The sequence below is a fragment of the Pungitius pungitius genome, chromosome 5 (genome assembly GCF_949316345.1).
Source record: "Pungitius pungitius chromosome 5, fPunPun2.1, whole genome shotgun sequence".
Taxonomy (NCBI): domain Eukaryota; kingdom Metazoa; phylum Chordata; class Actinopteri; order Perciformes; family Gasterosteidae; genus Pungitius; species Pungitius pungitius.
In genome coordinates this window covers 7,977,645-7,989,281 of record NC_084904.1, presented here as the reverse complement: position 1 = coordinate 7,989,281, position 11,637 = coordinate 7,977,645, and the positions used below count along the sequence as shown (strand labels likewise).

At 40.9% G+C, this 11,637-nt stretch overlaps 1 protein-coding gene across 1 annotated transcript; it reads right to left on the bottom strand.

The window, feature by feature from the left end:
* Positions 1–8,843: 8,843 nt before the first annotated feature.
* Positions 8,844–11,085, bottom strand: LOC134129044 (uncharacterized). Its single transcript, XM_062562260.1, has 2 exons — positions 10,826–11,085; positions 8,844–10,197 (listed from the first exon to the last, which is right to left on the bottom strand). Exons 1-2 carry the CDS (start codon positions 10,958–10,960, stop codon positions 9,172–9,174), a joined length of 1,161 nt encoding a protein of 386 aa, XP_062418244.1. The 5' UTR covers positions 10,961–11,085; the 3' UTR covers positions 8,844–9,171.
* Positions 11,086–11,637: the final 552 nt, after the last annotated feature.

Genomic DNA, 11,637 nt, shown 5'->3' with positions numbered 1-11,637 from the left:
GGGTGTGACGTTGTTCCTTCGGTGTTGTCATTAAGCTGCAGGCACGTGAGTTTATTTTCTTACGCCGTGTGATACTATTAATAAACTTTTCGCGGACCGCAAGAAGGTCCGTCGGTTAATAAGCACGTCGAAAGTTACGGGGGACCCCGGACGAGCAGACCGTAAGTAATGTGGAGGCAGGACGGTTATTTCAAACATGGGAGAGAGATGAGTGCTAGCTAGCTAAACTGCTAACGAGGCTACTCCCCGTATGCTGGACTTAAACCGGGGGCGTGACGTTCCTTCGGTGTTGTTATTAAGCTGCTGGCGGAGCCCGGGAAGTACACCTGTGATTGAGGAAGCGCGACGGTAGGATGTTAGCCGCTAGTTAAGTGTTTAGCTGACTTTAGGAACTTTATTAGCTCGTCTCCAACGCTGAAGGCTTCACCGGGCCAGCGAATAACGACAGCCAGCCGCCTCACCTCTACAGCCCGTGATGTGCCAGCAGCACGCATGCTTTCTCTCCCTCCCTCTCCCACGCCACTACCCGACGTGAGTAATATCCTGCCACACGTGAATCCACCTTGTCCACGAACAGCAACGTGATCAGCTGATCGTGGCTCCTTTTTTTAACTGAACGGGTAAAACCGTGAACTGCAAGTGGACATAATACTGAGGGAGCAGTGTGAATAATAAAATTGGACTTTATTGTACACAAGGACGTCTACGTTATGGGTAGTTTTGAATGATGTGATTACATGTTTGCTGCATTCAGTGTTACAGTACAGTGTTAAGCTTGGCCTGTCGTTTACTGCATCTATGGCTATATGTTGCTAATGACATTACCACGCAGTGGAATGAATGTACGTTGTTACAGGGAATTTATTTGTTTTGTTCTGGTTACTGAGCGCCCTTCAGTTAGAATAACTCCCCCTTGAGTAAGACTGGTGTTTCCCTGTTAAAGCATGGTCATGAACAAGGGGATATGTTTCAGTATGAAATAATTGTTCTAAACTCCAATTAAATCATACATTGAATATAACTTTCTATATGGTTGGTTCGACCTGCTACATAACTATACTATAACGAGTCTTCATACGTTTTAATGTGGTGTCAGACTGATGTTGTTCACCGGTTACGTCTGTTTGAGGACAGAGTTTAGATTTATAACTAGTACTAAACCGTATATTACTACAGAGAATGTATTTTTTAATTCTCAGCTTTTCCTATTTCTATTATTTCAGCAACGTTTAAATTAATTTCAGCTTTTATTATTTCTGTGTTTTCAAATTCATAGAAGCTTCTCCCATTTGTTTTTTTGCAATTCTTTCAAGTTCATTTCAGCTTTTTCTATTCTTTCAGCAATGTTTACAATAATTTCAGCTTGTTGTATTTTAAGCAACTTTTTGAAATTAATTTCAGCTTTTATTTCTGTGATTTCAAATTCATAGAAGCTTCTCCCATTTCAGTTTTTTTGCAATTGTTTCAAGTTCATTTCAGCTTTTTCTGTTCTTTCAGCAATGTTTAGAATAATTTCAGCTTGTTTCATTTCTGTACTTTAAGCAACTTTTTGAAATTAATTTCAGCTTTTTGCATTCCAACGCATTTTCAGCAGGAAATGCATTTTCTAGTTCAATTTTTTTTTTTTTATCTTATTATTCTTCTATTTCTTCCGCCGCACCTTTCAACTCCTTCACACTTTCAGCTATTAAGACCATTCAAATATTAAAATGTTCAGCTCCTTCAGGAGAGGGGTGCTATGACTTTTCAGCTTTTTAGCTCTTATAATTGAATTAATATAAATTAAAAACATCAACCTTTTTTAACATGGTTTCCAATGGAATAAATTTTCAAATCCTCTCAACTTTTTCAGCTCTTCCAATCTTTCAGCTAGAGACACCATTTAAACTTTAAAATGGTGACACAAGTCTTAACAATTATATAAAAAAACAGCTTGTTGATATCTATTATACTTTTTTCATAATCACTAATTATGTTTCATTAGTTTTGGGGTCCTTTTTGAATTTAGAGTGGGCGCTAGAGTGCAGACAAAGTCGGAAGACGAGAGGGTCCATGTTTTGTAAACTGCTGGTAGAGCAGTTTTAAAACACATAGAGACATAAAAACTACACTCAAACGTTCGGTAGAGTCTTGTGTCTCTCAAAATGTCATTATTTTTTGGCTACTCCAAATAGTTTTGCTCCAGGAAGCATTTGTTTGAGGTGTGGGTTCTCAGTAACTGTCTGTGAGCTAAGTGCAGCTGCTCCGTTGCCGCGACAACGAGCTGGGGCTCTTTCTGTGACTCACAGCTGATCCTAATTAGCTGATTAGTGCAGCCTGACATGACCTCCTTCTATCCACCTTCTCTCATCATTTCAAACCGCCATGGAGGGAGTTCTTACTGTAATGTTTGATGAGGCCTTCTAATATATTCTGTCTCTCAACCCCCCCACCCCCTCACCCAATACCATCATTTCAAAATAAAAGCTGCAATGATTATCTGTAATTTAGCCATGAAGCTTAGGGTTCAGCTGTTTCGTTGAATACTTATTGCGCTTTCAAATAGTACTACAACCACTACTAATATTTCTAGTACTTCTAGTAGTACATCTAGTATTTCAACTGGTATTATTACTAAATGACTTTTACTACTACTAAGGGTGAATCTCATTTCTCTGTCTTACCCCTTCCCCTTACCCCTCCCCCTCGGTTTTGCGCGTTCATGTGAGGGGAAGTGGTGTCTCGATTCTCATTTTGATTAAGGGCTAGGGCCAAGGCGTAGGGCTACATAGCCCTTGAAACGAAGTTTGCGGAGGACCACACTTGAAACAGAGGGGTAACTTAACAACGTAGGAATTTCTCAAAAGTGCCGGCATGGCTGAACGTCGAACTGTGAAAGAGTCGCACAAATGTAAGTATTTTCAGCGGTTTAATTGATATTATAATTATGACACCCGTGTTTTTGTGTGGTTTTAATTGTAATGTTTTTGTTTTGAATCGGTAGTAAACCGCTAGCTAGCAGCTATGCGCTATTTGTCGAGCTGAGTTATCTATATGACAATTCATATTGTGGTTTTTAGGTGAAATCAGTGTGAAGTGAATTTGCTTGACATTACTATTTTGACTGATTTAAATATTGGACGTTAATATTGGTAGAGCTAGCTTACTACGAGATTCACCTAGCAAGGTAACGGTAACGTATATTTTCCTTTTCCCTCAGGGACACCTGAGGAGACTCAGCGGCTCATCCGCTTCAGGGCAGAGAATGAAAAAGACTTCATGAAGTCCAAAACAATGGCCAAACAACAATGGGAGTGAGTAATTAATCGTTCAATCATAGTCTTGCGTTTTGTTTTTCTGAATTTTTATTTCTGTGTTGTGCTTAAAATGCTGAAAGTTTGAGCTGTCGGTTGTGATGCAGGAAATTTGTGAAAGAGATTGGCCTAGAGGGCAAGGTGACTGGACAGCAGGCTTCCAAAAAATGGGAGAATTTAAAACAAAAATACAAGGTATATGATATCAAGTTTAAAATTAAAGCTGCAAGCAGCGATGAACGGGCCTTCGCCTATTCTCGCACGTTGGGGTGGGGCGGCGGTCGGCCGGACTCGCGGGTCAAAAAGAGACTAAAGAGACAAAATCAATCACTCTTGGGGCTGGCATTCAAACCTGAGTCTGGTTTCATGAACGGAATCCACCAACACTAGCCTATTGCCGAGCTGCAAAAGGCCTGCAAAAAGTTGACAAGTCACATCAGGAGTCTTATTAAATAAGTTGTGGCGATGTACAAAGTGCAAAATCGAAATAGAGGTGAAAAAAAAAGATCTGCTGTGCTGGGAATTGAACCCAGATCTCCAGCGCCAGTGGCCGAGTGCTCTGCAGAAGAGCTATCTGCTCTGATACGATGTAGTAATTCGAAACGTCCCTCAAATAGGATTGGTGACTCTCTTGCAAAATTACAGGGGAAGTTCACACTAAAGAAATTATAACTGACTTCCTGTTTGTTTTAAAACATGGTCCCCAGAGACTTTATTTGAAGTCTCCCTTTAATACAATTGTTTAAAAAATCACCACAATTCTAGGTCAAACATGGTGCCGGCGCCGCTTTGTCGAAAACTTCCAGGGGGCGCAATGAAGGGAATTTTTAACTTTTGATCCAAAACTCTACATCAGGTCTGTAAAGGTCATCACCTAGGACACTCAGTGAGCTTTCCAAGAGTTTTGGAGTTTGCCAAGGCTCAGAAGATGTGCTCGAACTTTCATGCGAGGATGGTGTCGTCACAGCAACAAAGTTTGTCCAAAACTCACAATATTCACGGTGGCTTATCATCACAGTCTTAAGGCTTATATTCCCAGTTTTGAAGTGGATCAGGTTAAAGGGCTAGGAAATGGACATCTGACTGTAGAAATTTTGCATTGACCTAGGCCAATAGGTGGCGCTATACATTTTCGAAAATCCTTTCATGGCAATACTTATAGGCCTACACAAGCATCATGAATCAAAATTTCTAGCCAGAAATATCAATGTTCCTTGGAGTTATACCATTTTACATTTTTGAGAAAAATCGTCAAAAATCGTCCAAACTGCACGCAAGCTCACGGCCAGGTAGTTTTATGAAAACTCTTGATTTTAATAACTTTTGACCCCAAGGGGGTCAGGATCAACTTTCCCGATTTTGAAATCGATCGGAGTTAAACTCTCGGAGGAGTTCGTTCGTTTGTAAAACCAAAATACGGTGGAAATTGCGAAAAAAGGCCAAAATACAGTAAATCACCATAGCGCCCCCTAATGTTCGATTTTTTTTAAATTCTCAGGGGAAGTTCTAGGACCCAATGTGAACATGTCCTAAAGATTTGGTGGCGACAGGCCTTTTACTTTTTAAGTTATTGGTCTTTCCTTTTTAGGCCACACCCCCGACAAATTGATTGGTCCATCAATTAAAAACCCAATGAGATATCAACAAGCTTTTAATAAATTTTGATGGCATTGAGCCAATGATCATTTTGGTGAAGATTTCGTCAAAATCGGACCAAGCGTCTGGGAGGAGTTCGCAAAAACGTGTTTTTCACAAAATTCAAAATGGCGGACATAAAACGGTAGGCGCATTTGCATACCATGATTGACTTTTTTGTAGAGCACATCCAAGAGCACCTGTGTGCAAAATTTCAAGTCAATCCGTAAAAGTGGACAAAAATGTCCCCAGAGGCAGCACTTTAGGGGGCGCTAGAGAGCACTTTTTTTCATCGCCAAATTGCGCGACCCCAAGAATATATAAATTTTTCGCACTTCTGAAGCGCACGCAAAAATTCAAGAGTTTTTGAACATGGCAAAGGCCCCAAAAGTGCGATTGAAGTGGTGAAATAATAAGAATAATAAGAAGAATTCTTGCAATTTCAATAGGGCTTTCGCCCGACTTTCAGTCGGCTCAGGCCCTAATAAGAAGAATTCTTGCAATTTCAATAGGGCTTTCGCCCGACTTTCAGTCGGCTCAGGCCCTAATTAAAGCTGCAAGCAGCGATGAACGGGCCTTCGCCTATTCTCGCACGTCGGGGTGGTGCGGCGGTCGGCCGGGCGCGCGGGTCAAAAAGAGACTAAGGAGACAAAATAAATCACTCTCGGGGCTGGCATTCAAACCTGACTCTGTGGTCTCATGAACGGAATCCACCAAGACAAGGCTACTGCCGAGCTGCAAAAGGCCTGCAAAAAGTTGACAAGTCACATCAGGAGTCTTAATAAATAGCTTGAGGCGATGTACAAAGTGCAAAACCGAAATAGAGGTGAAAAAAAAAGGTCTTCCGCACCTGGAATCGAACCCGCATCTCCAGCGCCGGGGGCCGAGTGCTCTACAGATGTGCTATCTGCTCTGATACAATTTTATACTTCGAAACGTCCCTCAAATAGGATTGGTGACTCTCTTTCAAATCTACAGGGAATATTCACACTAATAGAGTTATAACTGACTTCCTGTTTGTTTTAGAGCATAGTCCTCAGAGACTTTTGCTTCAGTGAGCAGAGCAGAGACAGTTTATGGAGATCGCAGAGTAAACGTGTTTGCATCTCCACCAGTATGTGGCAGAATACGAGTATTTAAACCATAGATGTAATTATATTAAAGTGTCTGTTAGCTGCCCCGCTACCACAAGCGCCCCACGTCAGCTGTTCGCATTAACTCAGCATGTACCGAACCATATTCTCATGTAAAAAAACTAAACATGACAAATTAAATCACTGCTCCTGCATACTGAACAAATATTACATCCTGGATTCATTAAATACATTTTAAGTCACATCAGGAGTCTTATTAAATAAGTTGTGGCGATGTACAAAGTGCAAAACCGAAATAGAGGTGAAAATAAAAAGATCTGCCGTGCTGGGAATCGAACCCGCATCTCCAGCGCCGGGGGCCGAGTGCTCTACAGATGAGCTATCTGCTCTGATACAATTTTATACTTCGAAACGTCCCTCAAATAGGATTGGTGACTCTCTTTCAAATCTACAGGGAATATTCACACTAATAGAGTTATAACTGACTTCCTGTTTGTTTTAGAGCATAGTCCTCAGAGACTCTTTTAAGTCTCTCTGTAATACATTTTCTCAAAAACCACCGTACTTGTAAGTCAAACAGAGTGCCGGCGCCGCTTCGTCGAAAACTTCCAGGGGGCGCAATGGAGGCAATTATTAACTTTTGATCCAAAACTCCACATCAAGTCTGTAAAGACCATCACTAAGGACACTCACAGAGATTTTCAAGAGTTTTGGAGTTTGCCAAGGCTCAGAAGATGTGCTCGAACTTTCATGCGAGGATGGCGTCGTCACGGCAACAAAGTTTGTCCAAAACTCCCAATATTCACGGTGACCAATCATCACAGTACTAAGGCTTATATCCCCAGATTTGAAGTGGATCAGATTAAAGGGCTATGAAATGGACATCTGAGTGTAGAAATTTCGCATTGACCTAGGCCAATAGGTGGCGCTATACTTTTTCGAAAATCTTTTCATGGCAATACTTATAGGCCTACACAAGCATCATGAATTAAAATTTCTAGCCAGAAATATCAATGTTCCTTGGAGTTATACCATTTTACATATTTGAGGAAAATCGTCAAAAATCGTCCAAACTGCACGCAAGCTCACGCCCAGGTAGTTTTATGAAAACTCTTGATTTTAATAACTTTTGACCCCAAGGGGGTCAGGATCAACTGGCCCGATTTTGAAATCGATCGGATTTAAACTCTCGGAGGAGTTCGTTCGTTTGTAAAACCAAAATACGGTGGAAATTGCGAAAAAAAGGCCAAAATACAGTAAATCACCATAGCGCCCCCTAATGTTCGATTTTTTTTTAATTCTCAGGGGAAGTTCTACAACCCAATGTGAACATGCCCTAAAGATTTGGTGGCGACAGGCCTTTTACTTTTAAAGTTATTGGTCTTTCCTTTTTAGGCCACACCCCCGACAACTTGATTGGTCCATCAATTAAAAACTAAATGAGATATCAACAAGCTTTTGATAACTTTTGATGGCATTGAGCCAATGATCATTTTGGTGAAGATTTCGTCAAAATCGGACCAAGCGTCTGGGAGGAGTTCGCAAAAACGTGTTTTTCACAAAATTCAAAATGGCGGCCATAAAACGGTAGGCGCATTTGCATACCATGATTGACTTTTTTGTAGAGCACATCCAAGAGCACCTGTGTGCAAAATTTCAAGTCAATCCGTAAAAGTGGACAAAAATGTCCCCAGAGGCAGCACTTTAGGGGGCGCTAGAGAGCACTTTTTTTCATCGCCAAATTGCGCGACACCAAGAATATATAAATTTTTCGCACTTCTGAAGCGCACGCAAAAATTCAAGAGTTTTTGAACATGGCAAAGGCCCCAAAAGTGCGATTGAAGTGGTGAAATAATAAGAATAATAATAATAAGAAGAATTCTTGCAATTTCAATAGGGCTTTCGCCCGACTTTCAGTCGGCTCAGGCCCTAATAAGAAGAATTCTTGCAATTTCAATAGGGCTTTCGCCCGACTTTCAGTCGGCTCAGGCCCTAATAATTTCTAATTTCCTAATGAATGTATCAACTAACCAGTTGTTTATTGTGTGTGTGTGTGTGTGTGTGTGACTGTGTCAGGAATTGAGGACTCCAAAAACCGGCTCAGGGACAGACCAGGGTGAGGTCACTGTTGCTACATGGCAGTACTATGGAGACATGCATGAGGTTTTGGGTGCCCGGCCTGCGATGGACCCCCCTGTGGTGGTGGCATCATTCCAACCAGCAGAGGATCCCATGACAATCCTCATGGTGAGGCTAATCATTTACCATGTAATTCAGTACTTTCGTGAATTCCACTAACATCAGATTCGTAAACTTTCTCTTTAAATTTCATGAGGAGATATTTGCTGAAAATTTCTTAAAAGTAACACGATTTGCCTTGTTTCTTTAGGATATTGTGGAGCCCTCTACCTCAGAGCTCTCCACCACAGCAGCATCCTGGACCCCTGACACAGGAACCAGTACCCCAGCAGCAACAAGTGCCACCACATCTAGGAGGAGGTCCAATCCTATTATGGAGTTCATGATCGAGGAGGCCCTTCAGGAGCAAAGGCGCCATGAAGAGAGTGAGGCGAAGTCACAGAGGTTTTTAGACCTCTTTGAAAGAATGATTGAAAAGATGTGAAAATAATTACCTGTTCAATTGCACAACTGTTTACATATATAATGTTTTAAGAGTTTATATAATTTATATTTGAATATGTATTATTGTTATATTTACATGTTGTAATATTTACTGCTGTTGAGCAATAAATGTGGTTCTTATAAAAAGGCTTTTCGTGGATAAATTTTACGGAAATCCGAAGCATAGTCACCATAATAGTGTGTTTTAAAAGATTTATTGCAAACAATTGTAGAAATCCCACTACACCTCACTCCACTTCTGGAACAAAAAATAATACCAAGGTAAGAACATGCCTAATCATCATTAAAAACTTCCTTTCTTAGTTCTCAGGCTATTGTTAAAAATAAAATAAAAGTGCAATAAGAAAATATGTAACAATAACATTTATACAACAATACAAACACATGAATGCCAACAGATTAGAAATTGGGGCAAAACAGAAGAACAATATTAAAATACTATAAAAATTCTTAAATATATTACATATAATTCTCATGAAGGAAAATCAACAGTGCAACATGTCTCTTCATGTGGCCTGCACATCCCCGGAAACTTGGGCAGCCAGTGCGTCGCGTGCAGCATTCCCTGAGGCTTCGTTGAGTGCCATTGGTTCATGGGGAGGATGGGGGTCAAGATCATCCCTGGCAATATCCTCGTCAGGATCCAGTGTGTCTCCATTGTCCAAGCACACATTGTGTAAGAATGCACATGAAGCAATAACCTGGGGTGCAAAGGTAGGTTTGACTTCCAGTGCCCGGAACAGAGTTGACCTCCACCTTGTTTTCATTACCCCAAAGGCACGCTCAATTATGCTGCGTGCCTTTGATTGGCGGTAATTGAAGCGTTGTTGCACTCGTCCACGTACTGGCTCTTTGTATGGTGTGAGCAGGCATATTGGGGTCTGGAGGCAGGGGTACCCACCATCACCCAGAATAATGTATCCTGGCGGGGGGTAACGTCCAGATGTGTAAAAGGAGCTGTTTTTCATCACACGCGTGTCATGGACTGACCCAGGGTAACCCACGAAGATGTCCAGGAACCTTCCTTCTGCATCACATATGGCCTGCATATTGATGGAGTAAAAGCCTTTGTAGTTAAGGTAGTCTAGACGATGTAGTACTGGTGGTTTAATCCGAATGTGTGTGCCATCTATCGCCCCTACAACGTTGTGGAATGCAGGGGTCCCCGATAGAGCCACAAATCCTTGACCCACAGCTTGCAGGTCATGTGGGAAGGAAATAGCTTTGTTTAAATTGTTCCAAATATTCTGTGCCACCTTGTGTATTACTCGAAATACTGTTGGCCTGGGGACATTGAAAACTTTTGCCACCACCCGGTAGGAGAGTCCGTGTGCCAACCAATAGGTATATATGAGGACCTCTAGTTGATTTCCCCAGCCATGATCTTGATTCCTGTCTAGAAGCCTCTGCAGGCTGTTCATGGCTGTCCTGGTCAGGCGTAGGTCCTGCTTTATTTCAGCTTCTTCATCAAACCATAAGCGCAAGATGGGCACAGTCGCATCAACTCTGCAGTACATAGGTGGACGATCAGCCTGGTGGAACAAAAAAAACCATGGGTACATGATATTGAAACCACATCACAAAATTAACACATACATGGATAAAAAATAGGGATGCACCGATATGAACATTTTGGTTGATACCGATAATTCTTTACATTTGAAAGCCGATAACCAATATACATTTTTAAGATCCAAAGTTGTTATGTTAACATTAGTTAATGCACTCTGAACTAACATGAACACACATATTTTATTAACTAACAATAACAAAGTCTATTGCTCTCTGTTAGTTCATGTTAGTTCATTCATTAATAAATGAGACCTTATTGTAAAGTGTTATCAAAAAATCTATTGATTTTGTTATTGATCTAACATAAGAATAGAAAACCTAAATAATGCAAACAAATCATTGGATAGCATTGGGCTGAATATAAAAAAATGCATGTGCCATAGATAAATAAAATGGAATCGCCTCCGCACGGACAAAAAATAAATTATTTTAATCAAACCAAATCGTTGATAAATAAAAATGCATGCGTTTTCCTCAGATCATAGCTACAACAACATACGTTAGCTAATGTTAGCCGGTTGCTAATGTTTTGCTGAGCTATGGTGTCGCCGCCAGCGCCTCCGTTAAATACAATGAAAACATACGTACCATGACTTGATCCGTGAGCAGTCGTATTCGTCTGAGAAACAATCGTCTTCTTCTATGTCTTTGACTGATGGCACCCAAGCGTGCAAAGATAAAGAGAGCCCAGGCAATCAATATCACGACCTGAGACGACGGCATCTTCGTTTATGTCAACACTTGTCGCCTCTGTTGACGTAGCAGCCAGCTAGCGGCAAGGGATGATGACGCAACCAGTTATCGAGTGGTGTCTCATTTCTTAGGGGAACGTTCTCACCCCTACCCCCTTTCTCTCGGTATCGAGGGGCAAGGGGAAGACACAGACTAAGGGGTAGGGGAAGGGGTAAGACAGAGAAATGAGATTCACCCTAATATTACTAGTATTTCAACCCAATGGAGGGAATTCTTACTGTAATGTTTGATGAGGCCTATTAAATAATATATACTGTCTCTCAACCCCCCCCCACCCCCCCACCCAATACCATCATTTCAAAATAAAAGCTGCAATGATTATGTTATTTAAACATGAAGCTTAGGATTCAGCTGTTTCGTTGAATACTTATTGCGCTTTCAAATAGTACTACAACCACTACTAATATTTCTAGTATTTCTAGTAGTACCTCTAGTATTTCAACTGGTATTATTACTAAATGACTTTTACTACTACAAATATTACTAGTACTACTAGTATTTCAACCCCCATCGATGGAATTCTTACTGTAATGTTTGATGAGGTCTATTAAATAATATATACTGTCTCTCAACCCCCCCACCCACTCACCCAATACCATCATTTCAAAATAAAAGCTGCAATGATTATCTGTAATTTAGCCATGAAG

What these genes read in the sequence shown, in the direction of transcription:
- LOC134129044 (XM_062562260.1), bottom strand. Translation starts at nt 10,960, where the DNA reads ATGCCGTCGTCTCAGGTCGTGATATTGATTGCCTGGGCTCTCTTTATC. An exon ending in TGCTCACGGATCAAGTCATG is followed by an intron (nt 10,198 to 10,825) that starts GTACGTATGTTT and finishes TTGTTCCACCAG; the next exon opens with GCTGATCGTCCACCTATGTA.